Below are 22,500 nucleotides of genomic sequence, written 5' to 3' on the forward strand. Positions count from 1 at the left end.
TCCAGTCTGTTGTGGGAAGAATCGGGACTCTCACATAGCTTGTGCAGTCTGTTGTGGGAAGAATCGGGACTCTTGCATAGCCTGTGCAGTCTGTTGTGGGAAGAATCGGGACTTTCGCATAGCCTGTCCAGTCTGTTGTGGGAAGAATCGGTACTCTCGCATAGCCTGTCCAGTCTGTTGTGGGAAGAATCGGTACTCTCGCGTAGCCTGTCCAGTCTGCTGTGGGCAGCTCTGGACCCTCGCATAGCCTGTCCAGTCTGTTGTGGGAAGAATCGGGACTCTCGCATAGCCTGTCCATTGTGTTGAGGGAAGAATCGGAACTCTCGCATAGCCTGTCCAGTGTGTTGTGGGAAGAATCGGGACTCTCGCATAGCCTGTCCATTGTGTTGAGGGAAGAATCGGGACTCTCGCATAGCCTGTCCAGTATGTTGTGGGAAGAATCGGTACTCTCGCATAGCCTGTCCAGTATGTTGTGGGAAGAATCAGGTCTCTCGCATAGCCTGTCCAATATGTTGTGGGAAGAATCGGGACTCTCGCATAGCCTGTGCAGTCTGTTGTGGGAAGAATCGGTACTCTCGCATAGCCTGTCCAGTCTGTTGTGGGAAGAATTTGGACTCTCACATAGCCTGTCCAGTATGTTGTGGGAAGAATTGGGACTCTCGCGTAGCCTGTCCAGTATGTTGTGGGAAGAATCGGTACTCTCGCATAGCCTGTCCAGTATGTTGTGGGAAGAATCGGTACTCTCGCATAGCCTGTCCAGTCTGTTGTGGGAAGAATCGGTACTCTCGCATAGCCTGTCCAGTCTGTTGTGGGAAGAATCGGGACTCTCGCATAGCCTGTCCAGTATGTTGTGGGAAGAATCGGGACTCTCGCATAGCCTGTCCATTGTGTTGAGGGAAGAATCGGGACTCTCGCATAGCCTGCCCAGTCTGTTGTGGGAAGAATTGGGACGGACTCTGGACAGACTATGCTAGTCTGTTGTGGGAAGAATCGGGACTCTCGCATAGCCTGTGCAGTCTGTTGTGGGAAGAATCGGGACTCTCGCATAGCCTGCCCAGTCTGTTGTGGGAAGAATCCGGACTTTCGCATAGCCTGTCCAGTCTGTTGCGTTAAGAATCGGTACTCTCACATAGCCTGTGCAGTCTGTTGTGGGAAGAATCGGGACTATTGCATAGCCTGTCCAATCTGTTGTGGGAAGAATCGGGACTCTTGCATAGCCTGTCAAGTCTGTTGTGGGAAGAATCGGTACTCTCACATAGCCTGTGCAGTCTGTTGTGGGAAGAATCGGGACTCTTGCATAGCCTGTGCAGTCTGTTGTGGGAAGAATCGGTACTCTCGCATAGCCTGTCCAGTCTGTTGTGGGAAGAATCGGGACTCTCGCATAGCCTGTCCATTGTGTTGAGGGAAGAATCGGGACTCTCGCATAGCCTGTCCAGTATGTTGTGGGAAGAATCGGGACTCTCGCATAGCCTGTCCATTGTGTTCAGGGAAGAATCGGGACTCTCGCATAGCCTGTCCAGTATGTTGTGGGAAGAATCGGGACTCTCGCATAGCCTGTCCATTGTGTTGAGGGAAGAATCTGGACTCTCGCATAGCCTGTCCAGTATGTTGTGGGAAGAATCGGGACTCTCGCATAGCCTGTCCATTGTGTTGAGGGAAGAATCGGGAATCTCGCATAGCCTGTCCAGTATGTTGTGGGAAGAATCGGGACTTTCGCATAGCCTGTGCAGTCTGTTGTGGGAAGAATCGGGACTCTCGCATAGCCTGTGCAGTCTGTTGTGGGAAGAATTGGGACTCTAGCATAGCCTGTCCAGTCTGTTGTGGGAAGAATTGGGACGGACTCTGGACAGACTATGCTAGTCTGTTGTGGGAAGAATCGGGACTCTCGCATAGCCTGTGCAGTCTGTTGTGGGAAGAATCGGGACTCTCGCATAGCCTGTGCAGTCTGTTGTGGGAAGAATCCGGACTTTCGCATTGCCTGTCCAGTCTGTTGTGGGAAGAATCGGTACTCTCGCATAGCCTGTCCAGTATGTTGTGGGAAGAATCAGGTCTCTCGCATAGCCTATCCAGTCTGTTGTGGGAAGAATTGGGACGGACTCTGGACAGACTATGCTAGTCTGTTGTGGGAAGAATCGGGACTCTCGCATAGCCTGTGCAGTCTGTTGTGGGAAGAATCCGGACTTTCACATAGCCTGTCCAGTCTGTTGTGGGAAGAATCGGTACTCTCGCATAGCCTGTCCAGTATGTTGTGGGAAGAATCGGGACTCTCGCATAGCCTGTCCATTGCGTTGAGGGAAGAATGGGGACTCTCGCATAGCCTGTGCAGTCTGTTGTGGGAAGAATCGGGACTCTCGCATAGCCTGTGCAGTCTGTTGTGGGAAGAATCCGGACTTTCGCATAGCCTGTCCAGTCTGTTGTGGGAAGAATCGGTACTCTCGCATAGCCTGTCCAGTATGTTGTGGGAAGAATCAGGTCTCTCGCATAGCCTGTCCAGTCTGTTGTGGGAAGAATCAGGTCTCTCGCATAGCCTGTCCAGTCTGTTGTGGGAAGAATCAGGTCTCTCGCATAGCCTGTGCAGTCTGTTGTGGACAGGTCTGGACCCTTGCATAGCCTGTCCAGTCTGTTGTGGGAAGAATCAGGTCTCTCACATAGCCTGTCCAGTCTGTTGTGGGAAGAATCTGTACTCTCGCATAGCCTGTGCAGTCTGTTGTGGGAAGAATCGGTACTCTCGCATAGCCTGTGCAGTCTGTTGTGGGAAGAATCGGGACTCTCGCATAGCCTGTCCATTGTGTTGAGGGAAGAATCGGGACTCTCGCATAGCCTGTCCATTGTGTTGAGGGAAGAATTGGGACTCTCGCATAGCCTGTCCAGTATGTTGTGGGAAGAATCGGGACTCTCGCATAGCCTGTCCAGTCTGTTGTGGGAAGAATCGGTACTCTCACATAGCCTGTGCAGTCTGTTGTGGGATGAATCGGGACTCTTGCATAGCCTGTGCAGTCTGTTGTGGGAAGAATCGGGACTTTCGCATAGCCTGTCCAGTATGTTGTGGGAAGAATCTGTACTCTCGCATAGCCTGTCCAGTCTGTTGTGGGAAGAATCGGTACTCTCGCATAGCCTGTCCAGTCTGCTGTGGGCAGCTCTGGACCCTCGCATAGCCTGTCCAGTCTGTTGTGGGAAGAATCGGGACTCTCGCATAGCCTGTCCATTGTGTTGAGGGAAGAATCGGGACTCTCGCATAGCCTGTCCAGTATGTTGTGGGAAGAATCGGGACTCTCGCATAGGCTGTCCATTCTGTTGAGGGAAGAATCGGGACTCTCGCATAGCCTGTCCATCGTGTTGAGGGAAGAATCGGGACTCTCGCATAGCCTGTCCAGTATGTTGTGGGAAGAATCGGGACTCTCGCATAGGCTGTCCATTCTGTTGAGGGAAGAATCGGGACTCTCGCATAGCCTGTCCATCGTGTTGAGGGAAGAATCGGGACTCTCGCATAGCCTGTCCAGTATGTTGTGGGAAGAATCGGGACTCTCGCATAGCCTGTCCATTGTGTTGATGGAAGAATCGGGACTCTTGCATAGCCTGTCCAGTATGTTGTGGGAAGAATCGGTACTCTCGCATAGCCTGTCCAGTATGTTGTGGGAAGAATCTGTACTCTCGCATAGCCTGTCCAGTATGTTGTGGGAAGAATCGGTACTCTCGCATAGCCTGTGCAGTCTGTTGTGGTAAGAATCGGGACTCTCGCATAGCCTGTCCAGTCTGTTGTGGGAAGAATTGGGACTCTAGCATAGCCTGTCCAGTCTGTTGTGGGAAGAATTGGGACGGACTCTGGACAGACTATGCTAGTCTGTTGTGGGAAGAATCGGGACTCTCGCATAGCCTGTGCAGTCTGTTGTGGGAAGAATCGGGACTCTCGCATAGCCTGTGCAGTCTGTTGTGGGAAGAATCGGTACTCTCGCATAGCCTGTCCAGTCTGTTGTGGGAAGAATCTGTACTCGCGCATAGCCTATCCAGTCTGTTGTGGGAAGAATCATGTCTCTCGCATAGCCTGTCCAGTCTGTTGTGGAAAGAATCGGTACTCTCGCATAGCCTGTCCAGTCTGTTGTGGAAAGAATAGGGACTCGCGCATGGCCTGTCCAGTCTGTCCAGCACTGACTGATAACCCGCTCAGCAATGCATCAGTTAAGTGTCAGCTATCAGTCAGTGCTGGGTCGTGCTTACAGATACTGCTCAGAGTGCTGTGACTGTAATTGCTCCGTGCACGCCTGCATGACTGAAAGCTGGTGGCTCCCGGGAGAAATGAAGTTCATTTTCTACCGGGGTTCACACTTTCAGTACAGCAGCCGGGCACGTCTGTAATGCTATTGACCTGCATATTAACCCTATATCTACAGGATAAGTGTTATCGGACATGACCAGTTCGCATTAAATCAATTGTGTGCTTTATTTAATCATTTGTGTTTGTACTTTCACAACATACGATATATACAGTATACCTTCTGCTTTCTTTGCAGTACACATTACCACTGTTATGGGATACGGCTGTCCAGATACTGTTAGGTAAAGGCAGCATACCATATTCCTTACTTCAAACGTTGCTAAAACTTGTCGTCTTGATGTTCAGCACTCTGCTGCTGGTTGTCATTCGTGTACAAGTAATCCAGTCACAGCTTCCCGTCTTCACCAGGTAAGAAGTATCCAGTTCTTACTGGTGCATATTTCGGAGAATGTGCCCACATATATGTTATGTTAAAGGCTCTACTTATAAAGAATTATCAGCGTAGGAAAGAAAAGTTCTGCAACTTTCTAATATACTTTAGTCCATTGTTCATCATTTTCCTGCCTTTTTATTTGTCAGCGATTGATAACACTTTGGTTTACCTTCACAGGTTGCTAATCTCTATCTAGTTCTCTCAGTTTAAGGGAGTCTGTCAGCGCACAATGACTGTTCAAACCAAGCACAGGCGCTAAATGCACCCTTGGCGTGACCTAGCAGTTCAGTGCACCTTCCCACCTACATGAGTTTTCATGGAAAAGGAGTGAAAATGCACTGAGCTGCCACACCATGGGTTGTATTGTTTCCTGTGCCTGGTTTGAACAGTCATTTTGTGATGACAGACTGCCTTTGTTGTGGCAATGCTTTGTGATCTAAATTATTAGTAATAAAAATGATAAAACTATTGGTCAGAACATTAACGGTATGTTCCAGCAGGGCAGTTATGCACTGGACTTTTGTGTGGAACATTTGCTGTGTATTAAAGTAGCAGTTCGATCTCACATAATGCTGTGCATACAATTCTGAGATGCTCTGCAGCATAAATTCCCATTGCTGAGGCCCTGAAATCTGCAGCATGTCACTTTATTCTATGGACGACCCAAGCTTTCACCCTTTGCAATACAATGGGGTAAATGTGCAGAAATTTCTGTGTATTTCTTCAACTTGAGCTCCATCCAGACAAACATTGCAATTCTCCGATCCATCACACCTGCCGTTCTGCTCACTGGTGTGCAGTGCAGACAGTTACATGAGCCATCTGGTAGCTAGACTTTCTGTAAGGCAACCAGGCTGCATTGTAACACTATTTACCTGCAGTTTTACCCTATATCTGCAGGTAAGTAATATTCTCTATAATTGCCACTATCTGAGATGGTCCACTGCATTTCAAAGAGTTGTACCCTTTCAGAAAATACCTGGTGCAGTTTGTTATATGAAAAAAATAAAACCAACTATGCTTTACTCAGTCACCAAGCCCACTGCTGAGTCTAGGCTGCTGCACTGTGTGTCTAGTAACAGCTGCAGCGCCGATGTCTCGTGAACAGCACAGCAGCCAATTACTGAGCTCGGTGGTTCTGAGTGTGTATTCAGTCTTCACCGCCATAGCTGCTGAGCTCAGTGATTGGCTGCAGTGTTGTCCACTTGACATCAGTGCTGCGGCTGCTATCAGAAACTGGAAGCAGCGTCTAAGACTCTGTGTGGGACCCAGGGTGGGAAAGTAAAGCGCATTTTGTTTTATTTCTCTCCAGAGGTTTTCTAAAGGGAGACAATCCCTTTTAACCTTTTAGTTAGTTGTGTAGGGTCCTTTGGAACCCAAACTAGTTTGTTTTTGTCATATTTCTGCAAGTATGGAAGGTAGGTAACTTCTTGGCTTCAGCGGTGTTAACTACATGGCCACAGCGAGATGCTTATGACTAATAGTGTAAATATTTTGGCTCGACTAACAGAAGGTTGTCATTATCTGCCTGTAATAGCAAAGCTCCAATTGCTGCTGTTCACAGCTGTATAACACAGCTGGCACCTTCCCAGGTATGGTGCAGGCTACACTACTAAGCCCAATCCATACATCCACACCCGGCAGGTGAAGTACATGTTAATCTGTGATTTCTCTGTGACTGCTATAATTACCACTAAACACTACAATATTTTCTGTTCACGTCCATTTCTGTTAACCAGCTGCGAACAATCTGTATTTTTTCTTTGCTAGGTTCGATAACCCCGCCGCTGTCAGCGCTACACCTGCGAGACAGCTAACATTCAATTACCTCCTGCCCGTCAATGCCTGGCTCCTGCTAAATCCTTCTGAGCTCTGCTGCGACTGGACGATGGGAACGATACCTCTAATTGAAAGTTTACTGGATGCCAGGAATTTGGCTACACTGTTATTTCTTTGCTTTCTCGTCAACTTGGTGATCTATAGCGTACGATATTCAGGTGATTCATCCAAAACTGTGCTAATGGTAAGTTCTATGTATTTTGTTTAAATGATGAATTGAATGTGGTTAAAATTATCCAAATTTTTGTGTGTTACACGTTTGGGGAAGTGTTGCTTTAGAGCAGTCATCCTGCCCCCCCCCCCCCCCCCACCCCATGAAAGTATTGACACCCAGAGCTCCCATGATCGGTATAATGACAGCTAAAGCTTCCACATTGAGGCAGTATATGGACATCCAGGGCTTCCCATCTTATCCCCATTTTGCATTCTTGCATCAAACACTCCCACCACACTACTGCAACCAGCTTCAAGCACCCCTGTGACTGCCAGTATCCAATAACTTGGAAAAAAAATGATTAACCTACAATTCAAGCTTGCATACCAATAATTTATTTTCTCCAGCCTCCAAAAATGTATATGTATCCTAACAAGCAGCCAATAACATTCCACAATAGACGACCTCCCACATAGCTTTGGAAGCAGTAATCACTTTTAAACTGAACCTTGAGCTTGTTAAAAAAAAATGAAAAAAATAAAATACCGTATATTCCGGCGTATAAGACGACTTTTGAAGACTGAAAAATCTTCTGTCTAGTCTGGGGTCGTCTTATACGCCGGTAATGCTTTTGAACTTTCAGAAATTGACATGCGGGGATACTCTGGGGGTGTTAATAAGCTGCCGTGGCCGTATCCCTGCCATGTCGGAGTTAATATAAGGTGGAGGGAGTTAAAATACGGCGGCGGTAGGTCCAGACAGTCAGCGCTTCTTTGCTGAAACTGACACATCGCTGCGTATTCCCAGCTCCGGACACAGCGCAGGGCTTCTGTGCCGACAGCTTTCACTTGTCACAGAAGCGCTGCGCTGTGTCCGGAGCAGGGAAGTTCGCATCGCTTCTGTGACAATATATGAAAAGCCGGCAATTCAGCAGCGGCATAAGCCGGCATCCGACAATTTAGAATAGAAAGAATAGAGCTTCACACATAGATTAGATAGATAGAAACATGTCAGTCACATATATATGAAGTACAGTGACAGTATTGCTTACTGTACTTGTCATTTAGTGTAAAGGATTTATTAAAACAAATAATAGTGTTTTCATGCACAGTCTCTTTAAAAAAGCCGGCCGGCAATTCAGCAGCGGTACCCGACAATTTATAACAGACAGAATAGAGCTTCACACATAGATTAGATAGATAGAAACATGTCAGTCACATATATATGAAGTACAGTGATAGTGTTGGTTACTGTACTTGTCATCTAGTGTTAAAATAAAGGATTGATTTAAAAAAAAATTGGCGTGGGGTTCCCCTTAATTTTAGGCTCTAGCGGAGGTTAAGCAGACAGCTGGGGCAGATGTTTGAAGCCTGGGAAGGGGGTTATACCCACGGAGCTTCCCAGGCTACTAATATCAGCCCCCAGCTGAATACCTAGCCTTTACTAGCTATTAAAATGGGGGATCCCAAAAAAATGACGTGGGGTCCCCCCTATTTTAATAGCTAGCAAAGGCTAGGCAGACAGCTGGGGGCTGATATTAATAGCCCAGGAAGGGAGCCATGAATATTGGCCCCCTCCCAGGCTAGAAACACCAGCCGTCAGCCGCCCCAGAAATGGCGCATCCATAGAATGCGCCAATTCTGGCACTTAGCCTCGCTCTTCCCACTGCCCTGTAGCGGTGGCAGTGGGGTAATAGGGCTGGGGTTGATGTCAGCTTATAATGCCAGCTGACATCAAGCCCAGGTTAGTAATGGAGAGGCGTCTATAAGACACCCCCATTACTAACCCCATAGTCAAAGTTAAAAAAAACACAAACACCCAGAATAAAGTCCTTTAATTGAAATAAAGACACAAATCTTTATTGTTCTAAATTAAACCATACTTACCATCACGCCCATTCCAGCTGAAGCCAACGATCTCCTGTAATAAAAATAAAATAATAAAGCAACCTCATCCTTACCTTTCCATGGTTCCCAGGACGGGTCCAGCTCTGCTACATCGAGATGACAGGCTGGACCGCAGCAGAACGCCGCCATCCAGCCTGTCACCCGCAGACACTGAGAAGCGCAGGCATGCTTGCGCTCCTCAGTGTCTGACTGTGACGGCATCCAGATGAGCCGACAATGAACTCGGCTCACCTCCTGGACGTCCGTCACTGACAGCGTGGGAAACTTCTACTGCGCATGCGGGGAGCAGGAGAATTTTCCCACGCTGTCAGTGACGTGCATGAGGTGAGCCGAGTTCATTGGACATGATCTCGGCTCATCTGGATGCCGTCACAGTCAGACACTGAGGAGCACAAGCATGCCTACTCTTCTCAGTGTCTGCCGCATGGCAAGCTGAACGGCAGCGTTCTGCTGCGGTCCAGCCTGTCATGTGAATGTAGCAGAGCTGGACCGGTCCTGGGAACCATGGAAAGGTAAGGATGAGGTTGGTTTATTATTTTTCTTTTATTGCAGGAGATCGTTGGCTTCAGCTGGAATGGGCGTGATGGTAAGTATGGTTTAATTTAGAACATTAAAAAATTGTCTTTATTTCAATTAAAGGACTTTATTCTGGGTTTTGTGTTTTTTTTAATTACTTTACTAGAAATTCATGGTGGTCATGTCTAATATTGGCGTGACCCCATTAATTTCGGGCTTAGGTCCAGCTGATAATGCCAAGCTGGCCCTAACCCCTTTATTACCCAGTGAGCCACCGCACCAGGGCCCTGGATGAGTTGGGTACAGCGCCAGAAGATGGCGCTTCTATGAACGCGCCATTTTCCGGGGTGGCTGCGGACTGCAATTTGCAGCGGGGGGGGCCCAGAAAGCTTGGGCCTCCCTGCGCTGCGGATTCCAGCCCCCAGCTGCCTAGTTGTACCTGGCTGGACACAAAAATAGGGCGAAGCCCCACGTATTTTTTTTTTTAAATTATTTCATGAAATAATTTTAAAAAAAAGGGCTTCCCTATATTGTTGTGTCCGGCCAGGTACAAATAGGCAGCTGGTGGTTGGGTGCAGCCCGTTCCTGCCTGCTGTACCTGGCTGGACACAAAAATATGGCGAAGCCCCACGTCAACATTTTTGGGAAAAATTAATTACAAAATTAATAATTTAGGGACTGCATCTTTATTAACCCCTCAATTGTCATTTAGTGTTAAAATAAAGGATTTTTTAAAAAGAAAATTGGCGTGGGATCCACCATCATTATAGTCTCTAGCGGAGGTTAAGCAGATGGCTGGGGCAGATGTTTGAAGTCTGGGAAGAGGGTAATACCCACGGAGCTTCCCAGGCTACTAATATCAGCCCCCAGCTGAATACCTAGCCTTTACTAGCTATTAGAATGGGGGACCCCCCCAAAAAATGACGTGGGGTCCCCCCTATTTTAATATGTTTATGAGTGACAGTTTTCCTGCTATATACCTGCATGTCATAAGAATTTAAATTAAAAAAAGGACAATGTTAAATTCAAATCTGTTTTTTTTTAATTTTTACCGGTGTTTGGTATGCGTTGGAAAAGGGGTAGTCTTATACGGTGAATATATCCTAAACTCGATATTTTAACAGGAAAGTAGGGGGGTCGTCTTATACACCAGGTCGTCTTATACGCCGGAATATACGGTAAATAAAGCAATTCTGATTTTTTTTTTTTTATTCATTTTTTCTCCTAAAGGGGGAAAAATATATGTAAAACTGCAGCTTTTCGTGTAAAAAAAAATATGCGCTACACAGCTATATAAGTTGTACTGAACCACAGAATAAAGTTTGCGCACATGAAAAGCATAACATTTAAGACTTTTAAAAGAACAATGGATGAATCGCTGTGTTTTTACTCCCCCATCCTTTAAAAAAAACTTAGAGAGGTTGTCAAAGACTATATTACAGTAGTTCTTAGGTTTATTTTTTTTTTACTGTGGTCCTAACAGGCCTGTTCTGCCCAGTGCAGATCTCTGCCAGCACAGAGGGGGTCATTGATCACTCCTGCCGACAATTCTGCAGCTTCTGCTGACGTCGACAGAGCAATGGCTTCTCTTCCTCTCTGCTCTGTTGACGGGGTGTGACTGCTGATGTCATAACTGCGGGACACTGACTGCCAATCAGAATGACATCAACAGTCACGCCCTGTCAGGAGAGCAGCCAGGAAGAAGAACTGCTCTCCATGTGGAGCAGCTGAATCACTGGCAAGGGTGGTCCGTGACCTTTCTGAGTCAGCGCCAGATAGAACGGGCATGGAGTTGGTAACGAGCTAGAACTACCTGCCTGTTAATTTTAAGCTCATAATAAAAAAATAATAATAATTTAGTCCTTGATAATTTGCAGCCCACTTGTCACATACATACTTGGCCAACGCTGATAACATCTGATTGTGTGGATGAGCCTTTATTTAGAGAGTGGCAATACCTAGGAAAATGTTCCAGAGGAGGTGCAGCTTTCTCTCTATTTGGGAATAAGATGGCTATTTCACACAGTTGTTTGCTTTCCTGATTAAGCTCCTTTTTATTTTCCTTCTTAAGTCAATCCCGAGGTGTTGAAGCCCACTCTGGGAAATGGCTTTCCATGAGGTTATTTGTGCGGGTGTTGCTAGTTCCTGTAATTTGTTAGGTCTGGTTTTATCATTTTATGTAAGCGAGACTCCACTGTTTCATGTCCTTCTCCATTTCTCTCAGGGCCTGTGCCTAATGGTGCTGCCTTTTATTCCTGCCTCCAACCTTTTCTTCCCTGTCGGATTTGTGGTCGCAGAGAGAGTATTATATGTACCAAGCATGGGATTCTGCATCCTTGTAGCTCATGGCTGGAAGAAATTATCAAGTAAAAGGTAGGAAATGTCACAAAATGTCATTTTGTGACCCCCACTCTTGTGTAAATTGCTCATTTTTTTTCCCCCTTTTTAATGAGTGGTTTTTTTTTTCTTTAACCGTTAAGAGTTCTCTGATTCCTTACCTTGTTCTATGTGTGTATTTTATACCCCCACATATATTGTGTTTTATTGTCTAAGAATAGATATATTATATAATATATATGTATGTGTGTGTGTGTGTATGTTTTCCTCTACAAATTTGTAGGTCTTCCTAAGCTGAAACACATGTATTTTCTATTGTCCCCAATTGGCTTGTAACTTTTATAGGTTCTCAAATGGAAGAGTCTATTTATTGATGGGCTTAGTGAGATTGCCATACTTCCCTGAAAATATATATTTTTTTATAGATGGCAGCCAAGATAAGGCGCTCCAGCATTTTATTTACTGGGAATACAAGAATTATTACCATTAATTAAAATGCTGGAGCGCCTTATATTGACCCCTGAAATATATTTTCTTGAAATGAATAGAGTTTGCATCATCAATCCCCTTGTCGATAGGCTGTGTACTAAACACTTATTCTATGAAGACTGGATGAGTCTTTACTAAAGCTGGGCCCTTAGTCCCCTTCAGATCTTGGACCAAGTTATGATGGTTCCTCCTTATGTCACAGAAGAGCCTGGAGTTAATACATACAAAACAACATTTAAGGGTTTTCCATATGGATTTGCAGGCAGAAAATCCACAGCAGAATAGTGTACCTAAGATAAATTTAACAATATTTTAATGTTATCTACATCTTTCTGATATTTTCTGGAAAAAGGAGAGACACCAAGCACAATAGGGACTTATCCGGTGGAGAAATTGGTCTAGGTGAGAGGTATAGGAATTGCTCACCTTTTTGGGTTGTTTAGCCCACAACTGAGGAATCAAGATGTGACAGTTGCTGCAGTACTCTCAGGTCAGGAAATCCCACCATGTATAAAAATTGGTGGAGGATAGGAGTAGTAGTCTGTACTGCTTTGTTAGATTCCAGAAATCCGGAGGATGTCATGAGGGATTAGATCTTGCAGTTTATTTTCAACGTGTTTCGAAGTTCAACCAACATCTTCATCAGGAGAACCATTTTCACCAGTTCGTCCATCATGACAGCACGACAGGAGGTAGTTCCTCTTACCTTCTAGGGACAGGAAACACGAGAGGTTAAAAGCCCCCCCACCTCACCCTCAGTGTTTTTCCTGTCCCTAGCAGGACAGGGCGCCGTCAGAGAGGACGAACAAGAAAAGAAGGTTTACCTGAGAGCCAGGTTGGATCGGCGGGGCTGACCTCTTCCCTTCCTCCGGTCAAGAGGCTCTGCGCTGATACCCCACCGAGGGTCCCTCAGCTGGGTCGGTGGAGGGAACTCCCGACAGCGCCGCACCCCTCGTACAGAGGGCTCTAGGCTGCATCCTGCTGCCCGCTGGTGGTCTCCACGCTAGAGCCTCCCGTTCTGGCTTACTGGGCCGGGAGATCGCGAGGCCGCCGGCCGAACTTCCGATGCGCGCCGGAGACTGTCTTGCGCAGGCGCCCTGGAACGACACCGCTACTTCCGGGGCGCACTATGATGACGCGCTGGGGCACGCGCGATCCGGAAGTTGGCATGCGTTCCAGGGTGGAGCGCACACAGAACCGGAAGTGTGCCCCTTTGGCATGCGTTCCATGATGGAATGCAGGCCGCATACTGGGGGGGCATGCAAGGCAGCAGAAGACACCCCTGCAAGGAAACCGCAGTGGCTGTCATGGAGGGCGGGCCTTACATCACCTGGATCAGGTAAGACCCTATAAAAGGGTACCCTTTTGCACACACTGCCTGACACAATGGAGTCTAACCCTGTAAGGTCAGAAGCCCTATCTGAGTCCCTGGGTAGTGTAAGTATTTTTTCTACCTCAAATCCCCCAGATCCACTAAAAACTGGTAGAATTGGGTATTAATTAAATATTCTCATGTCTCCCTTAAAATAGGATAGAGGAACCCAGAAATCCGGATCCTCCTCTAAAAAATCACGAAGATGCATATCTTGCAATTCTAAACTACAGGATTCCTATAAAAAGCAATTTTGTAAGGAATGCATCGCTAAAGTTCTTAAGGAGGAGAAGGCATCATTTCTAACAGACATGCGGTCTATGATCCGGGAGGAAGTTAGAAATACGGTTTCCGAACTCGTACTCGCCCAGACATCCAAGATACCCCAGACTGTACAGTCCTCCTCCCGCCATAAAAGACCTAGATGGGAAATGGAGGAATCATCTGAGGAAGGGGAATATCTGGATTCCTCCTTGGAACAGAGTCAGGAAGGAGACTAAGAAACTTTCTCCCGAATACCTTCGTAAGAAAGGAAAAAATATGTTTTCAATTGAAGACATAGATGCTCTATTAAAGTCCGTGAGGAGCACTATGAATTTAAAGGACACTCACGTACCCATTTCTAAGCAGGATGAAATGTTTTCAGGCCTTAAAAGACAAAGAAATAGAGTCTTTCCAGTTAATGAGAACATTAAAGCTATGATTCTCGAGGAATGGGAAGATGCAGAGAAAATACTCACCTTTCCGAGAGAATTTAGGGCCATGCTTCCATTCAACCCTGAGGATATCAGACTATGGGAGGAAGTTCCCAGAGTGGATATTCCCATTGCAAAAGTTGCAAGGAAAACATCTATTCCTTTTAAGGACTCTTCCTGTCTAAAGGATGCAATGGACAGGAAAGCCGAGACTATGCTGAAAAGATGCTGGGAAACATCAGCTGCGGTTATAAAAACCAATATAGCGGCTACCTCCGTAGCTAGGTCTATGTGTCTATGGATAGACGAGCTTTCAGATCACATTGTCTCTAATACCCCTAGAGAAATAATATCAGAATCCCTGCCATTATTAAAAATAGCGGCACAGTTTTTGGCTGACTCTTCAGCCGAATCTGTTAGATTCGCATCCAGGAGTAGTGTCCTGTCCTATCTAATTCGGCAAGGCGCGCGATTTGGCTCAAAACTTGGACTGGGGATAGCCACTCAAAAAATAATAAGCTTTGTTCTATCCCCTTTTCTGGTTCTCAGGTTTTCGGTCCAGTCCTTGATGAGATTCTGGAAAGGGCGTCCGATAAAAAGAAAGTTTCCCGAAGAAAAAACAAAAAGATATTAGCCCTTTCGTAAATCCCGCCCCAGATCCCCTAAACGAGACTATAGGGGTAATGGTAAAATGGGGAGATGGTCCTACAAAAAAGGGGGAAGAGAGAGAGCAGCCCAGTTTTTCTCTGATTCTCTGACTCTCCGAGTAGACCCTGACTCTATGGGGGTTTGGGGGGAGGCTTCCCGGGTGTGGAAGCAATTTTGCTTATTTACAGGAGAATCAGGCATGGGCTTAGATAAGCCCAACATCCCTAAAATTCTAGACTTTCTCCAAGGATTTGATAAGGGCCTTAGGCCGAACACATTAAAAGTGCATATTTCTGCCCTGAGTTCTTTCCTAGACTATCCCTTAGCAGACCACCCATGAGTATCAAGGTTTTCCAGAGCAATCTCTCGTCTCAGCCCTACACTTAGGAATATTGTACCATCATGGGACCTAAACCTAGTGTTAGGAGCCTTATGTAAATCTCCATTTGAGCCTATGGAGCAGTCAGGGATAGATCTACTCTCCATGAAAACTGTTTTTCTGGTAGCAGTCACCATGGCAAAACGGGAGATCCAAGCACTCTCGATTCTAGATCCTTACCTGAAAGTACTAGATGACAGGTTGGTTCTCTGATTGGATCCCTACTTCCTTCCCAAAGTGGTATCCAAGGCAAACTTGAACCAGGAAATCATCCTACCATCCTTTTGCCAATCTCCAAAAAACGACAAAGAGAAAGCTTTTCATATACTGGACGTTAGGAGATCAGTCATTTACTATATAGAAGCAACAGCTCCCTGGAGACTGGACTCTAATCTGTTCCTCCAATATTCAGAAGCAAACAAAGGCAAGAAAGCCTCTAAACCTTGCTTATGAGTCAGAGAAAAAGGACCCGCCTATTTCCGTTAGAGCTCACTGCACTAGAGCAGTTTCTACCTCTTGGGCAGAGAAGGCAGGAGCATCGGTAGAACAAATCTGCCAGGCAGCAACTTGGTCTAATATTTCTACCTTTAGCAAACACTACAAATTAGATGTTCTGTCCAGCCAAAAGTTAGCTTATGGTCGTAAGGTTCTACAAGCAGTAGTCCCACCTTAATGACCGTTTTGATTTGATATTTCTCCCGTCGTGCTGTCATGATGGACGAACTGGTAAAGTAGGAATTATTCCTACCGTTAATTACGTTTTCAGGAGTCCATCATGACAGCACCGTTATATTCCCTCCCCTACTCTTTATGCTAATGTGAATGTAACATTGGTGAATTTAATCAAATAGAGTTGCATCCATCCTGGTGTGGTGATTAGTACAAACACTGAGGGGTGGGGGGGGGGCTTTTAACCTCCCATGTGTTTCCTGTCCCTTGAAAGTCAGAGGAACTACCTCCTGTCGTGCTGTCATGATGGACTCCTGGAAATGTAATTAACGGTAGGAATAATTCCTATTCTCCTGATGAAGTTGGTTCAACTTTGAAACGATTTGAGAATAAACCGCATGATCTAATCCCTCATCACATCCTCCGGGTTTCTTGAATCTAACACAGCAGTGCAAACTAATACTCCTACCCTCCACCAATTGCAGATATTTTCTGCACATAAATTGATCTGTGGGGTGCATTTTAAAATCCGCAGCATGTCATTTTCTTTGTGCAGACTTTACCCTTAATGCAGTGCGTAGGGTTTAATTCTAAAACATGCAACACATGAGGGTTATGATGCAGAAATTACACTACTTATTCAGGTACTCCAACTTTTCCATGGAGACATTACCATATAAGACTCTGTTCTCATGAGACATATCCACTGTAGACCTCCCACAGCAATATCCACAGTGGCATTTATGTCTACAGATATCGTTGCGAAATATGAGCATGGGAGCCACACATTTCACCCTTTTCATTGCAAAAACGCTTATTCATCAGGTGAGATGATTTTCTGAGCCTGCTTAAAAATCATTGTTCTCGGCATCACTTCGACCTGAGTAATTGGGTTATGGGCTGTCCATAACATGTCATTCTAGCCACACTGAACAGGCCTTTAAATGACTTGCTGGGCTGTCTAAATGGGCTCTCACCCTAAAAGGGAAAATGTGCAAATAATTGAAAATTTGTGTAGTAAACCAGCAAAACAACCAGTGTCCCGGCATGTACAAAAAATGACTGCCCAATTTTCACAATAAAAAAGCAATCTTGAATCTGTCTCCTGCATCTGTTGCCCCCTTTCTTGCCTCCTGTAGTTCATACATACTATATAGACATGAACTTATGTCCTAGATTTCATGGATGTATGTGGAATAGGATCTGCATGTAACAATGTAAGGAAGCGTGACTCAGCAGCTACTTGCATGACTGTGGTTACTTAGCGAATTAATGATAGATTTATATTGAGAAATTACCGGTCAGCGGGTGAAAAGGCTGAAATATCTTCATTATAGCTAGGACGCTCTGTCTTGCCCAGGCCAGCTGTCTTACAAGGAGCTCCAGATTCAATTTGTAGAGTTTTTTATATAGAACTTTCTAATGCTAATTAATATAAATCAGTTATCTTAATGTAATTTGCTCAGAAGAACAATATTACATCCTGTCTGTTTTGTATCATTACTATATAGATAGCATAAACTAATTTCCTATTTTGATTAAAAATTAATCAGGCTGAACGGAGAACAGTAGACTAAGCAATGCATTTAAACACTCCAGCCGGCAGTGCCTGCCGACCGAGTCCTCCTGCTAAATGCTATGGTTTACCATTTACATGAATATTCTTTCATCTCTTTCCTGTATGCCCATCCTTTCTGTTGGAAACCGGTGTTTAAACTTGCAGAACACTTTGTTAATGAGCTCATTAAGCATTCTCCTCATTTCTGAGGCATTTTCTTTCTTACATTTTTATTTAATTATTTAAGTCCGTTGTGTCCAAAGTTCTGAAACCATGCAAAACGTTTTCTGTTGAAAACATAATGATTTCTAGGTATGTGCTGTCTCACCGGTCAGAGTTTGTCAATCTTAGACAGCCTATTCCCATCTATGTGTCATATTGGTCTTAGAGGGTCCTGCTGCTGGTGAGCCCAGATATCAGAATATCTGATCGTTGCCACCCGACACCCCCGCCTATCAGCTGGGCGTTCTCGACTGCTGCCGCAAATCGCAGCTCCTTGAAAACTACTGTGGCCGCGGCGGCCAGATCCATCCCTAACATCTGATTGGCAAGAGGGACAGGTCTCACGCCCACCGATCAATGGTGATGGCCTATCAATTAAAAAGTAGTGGCTAACCCCCTTAACTTCATCCTCCATATGAGAACCAAAAGAAAAGGCAAAAAATGCCCCTCCCCCCACCTATACATTGGTGTAATCGGCCAAAAGAATTTGTTGTGCTCTGACGTCACGTGTATATGAGAGTAACTGTATTTTATTTTTTTTATTGCAGAAAACAGTAGCCCCAGCAATTTATACACTTCTGCAAATCACTTCATTACCTTATTTCAAGTTTTTTTTTTTGTTTTTTTTTTTTGTTTTTTTTACCCCTCCACCCTTTCGAAGGAATGCCCCATCCTTGTTACCAGCCACCGCAAAAATGTTTTGTCCGGCAAATTCCATGATCGGCTCTGTAGCTGCTGAGAACAGATACTTGATGGTCCTCCCTCCGTCGTCCGCGCCACCCTCCGTCGTCCGTGCTCCTGCCCCCAGCACATACTGTGTAAGCATGTGTTCTGTCGGTGCAGCATCATGTGCCTTGTGCCCATTGTGCGCTAACCTCCTCATGCCTAATCTTCCCAAAATTGTATACTGCTCCATTCTCCAGACATCAGATGCATCTGCGAAAAGTCATCCGCTCTTGTGTGTGGAGTCTTACCAGGGGATGGCTGAGTCTCGATTTGCCAATGGCCAGTGCGTGCCCCTGTGAGCAGCTGTACCGTATGGCAAGTAAGGACAGACTGTGACGCAGAGAGTGCAGACAAACGGCACAGGAGGGAGGTCCCGCCCTGCTATCTTCATTCCCCAATATTTCTGAAGCGGAGGAAGTTGTATCAAGGGGCTGCAAAAGGAACTCCAAAAGTTCTGAGGGTAGACTCCATGCTGCTCGTATGCCGAGTTTTTTTAGTAGCATTATTATTATACTGGAAGTGGCCATTATACTTTAAATGGTTTTCAACTTAACCCTAGCATTCGTGACGTCACAAATCTACACTCTTACGTAACGGGGGCCTTTAAGGCCCCCTTGCAAATCATATATGGAGAAACTCACATAAATAACTTTTACAAGTTTATTTCAAAATTGCAAAATAAGTTATGAATAATGCACAACATTTTAATTTATTTTTTTTGTAGATAACACCAAAAAACTTTTTTATTTCAAACAAAGATATGAAAAACATACAAAGGTATATAAATCTAGAGTAAACTAGCTGCAGCTACATTTTCTTTTCTAACTTTTTCAATTTTTCAACTTTATTGGTCTTCCAAACAATTTTCACATGTTATCTTTTCTGAATAATGTTCTTTACAGACATTTTTCCCACAAGTGGTACAATATCGCTCAGTTTTCCTCTCTAAGTTTCTTGGACAAATGAAACAAAGCTTTCGTTTTCTTTCTCCTGGCCCTGCAATATACTGAAACTGGACGCCACACCGTTTCATTGCTTCTTAGTTTGCTTTGGCAAGCATTTCATGTTGCTTCGCTCCATCATGTGAGGTATTACAAGTTCATGGCAAAGGTCCTTCAAGAATAGGCGTCTCCTGTCCTTCCTCTTTGCATGGAATTCTGGATGAGTTTCTGTATAAATAATGAATGAATTCAAGGATGCTATATCAAGCATATTTGAAAAAATTACTACAGGCCAACCTCTTGTTTGCCTCTTGCATGAATATTCTCCCACCACTTCATCCATTTTGTCTACACCTCCTTTGGTTTTATTGTAATACAGGATGATTTCTGGTTTAAATTTCCTGCCATTGCTGTCAATACTGCAATCATAATGCAACAAGCGTACCGGAGGGTCCTTGATGGGAGAAACTTACACAGGCTTACCTGTTGAAGATCCGGATACGACTGAGCGGCGCCCCTGTCTGGGGTCGGCAGCTCCAGTTCCGTGCATCAGTGGAGAAGCTGCTGCGGAACTGCGCCCCTGTCTGGGGTCAGCAGCTCCAGCTCTGCACATCAATGGGAGCACCTGTTGAGCTGCACCCCTGCCTTGGGTCAGAAGCTCCAGCTTTGATCGGCGTACTTTTGGAGGCACCCCTGCCTGGGTTTGACCACCCCAGTATTTCTCAGGCACGGACGGATGGAGAGGAACAGGCCTGTGACTTGGTCCAGCCTCTGAATCCGTACAGCTGGTGGTGAGTGATCTTTGTGAATTTTTACCTTGTTTATGGGGCAATTTCCTTGTTATGGTTACTAGGAAAGGCTGAAGGAAGTTAGCGCAAAACTCAAAAATGTGTGTGTGTGCGCTCTGTAAGACGCCATCTGGGCCAAGGGCCTCGTGCTTTAAATTTGGCTTCAGGACTGAAGCTGGACCTTAGACCTCTAGGCTGAAGTTAGCCACATGTCTGGGCCGCACAGAGCCTCATGATTGGCATTCAGAGTTTACCACAAAAATGAGCCTCAATCTGCTCAGTAAATGTTAAATTAACACTCAGAGGTTTTTACTGTTGTCCTCCAGTCTATTTACTCCATCCAGGACACCACATGGTGTTAATACAGCACATGGTCTCTGTAAAGGTCTGCTGTCCAGCTGCGTCTCATCAGTTGGCTCCTTCGGGTGGGGCTAGTCTGACAATTGAGATTTACCAAAGGAAAGGCTTAGCCTTCATTCAGATGGATTAAATAAAAAATAAATAAAGTGCCTCATAAAACCTCTTTGCGCTTCACAAAGAGCACATCAGTGCTTCATAGCATAGCGCTTTATATCACATCATAGTGCCACATAGCACATCATGGTGCCTCATAGCATAGCGCTTTATAGCACATCGTAGTGCCTCATGGCACATCATAGCGCATCATAGCATAGTGCCTCATGGCACATCATAGCATAGTGCCTCGTGGCACGTCATAGCATAGTGCCTCGTGGCACGTCATAGCATAGTGCCTCGTGGCACGTCATAGCATAGTGCCTCGTGGCACGTCATAGCATAGTGCCTCGTGGCACGTCATAGCATAGTGCCTCGTGGCACGTCATAGCATAGTGCCTCGTGGCACGTCATAGTGCCTTTGCCTTTTAGTACCTCATGGGGCCTCATAGTGTCTCTCGGTGCTTCAGGGTGCCCCTGTGCCTTGTAGTGCTTTATAGGGTGTCTGTGCCTTGTAGCGCCCCTGTGCCTCATAGTCCCTCTTTGTAAAGGTACTGGTTGCACAACCAAGTTTGTCTGACAAAACCAAGTTCAGCGACTGTAAACTGTGCATGGCAAGCTTACTGAATTCAGGGGGAAAAATATCCTAACCTCTATTGTGAGACAGAGGGTAGCAGTATTCCTGGCTGGTCCTCAGCTGGCTCGGTGGAATGCCGATTGGAGGCAGGTGACAATAAGAGCGCTTCCTTATTTTTGCAGGTTAATAATAAACCTTGTTAGGGTTTCACTCTTAAAGGTAGAAGGCATCACGTAGTGCTCATACAGCCATTGTGGGTTTGGTCCAATCGAGCGCAGTTTTGTTGCTTTTTACAGTTTGCACAGAAGTCATAAACATTAATATTTCTGGTCTTGTCCAAGCTCTGACTAAATAAGACAGACCCTGACTACTCATATACAGCTCAGCTAACCCAGCTTGATCAATCAAACAAAACAATATTTATCCAGGGCAACCACTGATACTTTGGCGTCTGGCCTGTGTCTTTGATCAGCTCCAAGAGACATACCGACTGCTCTGCTTTCAAGCAGTTTGACTAAGGTGAATGCCTAGCCTGCTCTAGTGCTTAGCTCTCCGAATCGGCTGTACAGATTCCTGAGAGTTAGATCATTGAAAATGGACTCTCTAAGACCTGCTAGTAAATCTGCAGTTCCAGATTGCTATATAGTATTATAGGCGTTTAAGGATGTATACAATCAGGTTCCAATTCACATGAAACATCAAATTTCCTGAGAATAGTTCTTGCCATAAAACGAGGATTTAGGCTTTCAGTTTGCGTCCTTCCATTCAGATGTTAATGAGCCTTAAGGCTTTATGGAGAGTTATAGTAGTTAGGACAACTCTCATATCGAAGGAGGAGGCATTGACAATAGTTTACCTCAACTATTTCGGGATTATGGGCAGATCCATCGAGCGCTGCACAACTCACTGGGCAGTGAGTAAGAGTTGTGGTCTCCCAAGGTAGAATAAGGAGTCCTGCTATATGTCAAAATGAATAAGCAGTCTGGCCACAACTCTGAACAAGGCAATATTGCTGTTAATAACTCTAATCTCCTACATTCCAGTAGTAGCATGGTCACGGGTACACACCGTGGGCTGCCTCTAAAGACCCGGTTCCTCTAACCTAAAGAAGCTTTAGGCAGTATATAAGGAAGCTCCATTCATCTACGCATGGTCACCATGTAAAGGTCTTGTCATACAACAGAGTAGCTTTATCTTCCGTAATCCATTTTGGAGGAACTCTGCCAAGATCCCTAATGACAATTATGTCTAATCAGTTCAGATGGCGAAGTCTGACCTTTTATCTTTCACACACCTCATATAAAGAGGAAGAGAATTGCAAGTGGACCTTTTTAGCCGTAGACTACTGGAATAGTGTCCAACCTGCATTGAATAAGCAAGGAATGTGAAAGTGAGTTTTGGATCGAAGCCCATTTTCAGTCCAAAGATGGCACCCTGGGATCTGAATCCAGTGCTTACGGCTCTACAAGCCTTCGCTTGAACCCATGGATTCAGGGTCTTCACATTAAAGACTATTATCCCGGT

General features: G+C 45.4%; 1 protein-coding gene across 2 annotated transcripts in view; it reads left to right on the plus strand.

Annotated features, from left to right (window-relative positions):
- Positions 1–22,500, plus strand: part of TMTC3 (transmembrane O-mannosyltransferase targeting cadherins 3) — a 107,489-nt gene that overhangs the window by 39,088 nt on the left and 45,901 nt on the right. For both annotated transcript variants that reach the window (XM_073651635.1, XM_073651636.1), the window contains exons 6-8: positions 4,509–4,681; positions 6,477–6,729; positions 11,347–11,495. In XM_073651635.1, the coding sequence (XP_073507736.1) occupies positions 4,509–4,681; positions 6,477–6,729; positions 11,347–11,495 (575 nt within the window). The remainder of the gene's footprint in view (positions 1–4,508; positions 4,682–6,476; positions 6,730–11,346; positions 11,496–22,500) is intronic.

This window comes from Phyllobates terribilis, unplaced genomic scaffold, assembly GCF_046119375.1.
Source record: "Phyllobates terribilis strain yellow unplaced genomic scaffold, ASM4611937v1 Scaffold_11__3_contigs__length_659146591, whole genome shotgun sequence".
In the NCBI taxonomy this organism is placed as follows: domain Eukaryota; kingdom Metazoa; phylum Chordata; class Amphibia; order Anura; family Dendrobatidae; genus Phyllobates; species Phyllobates terribilis.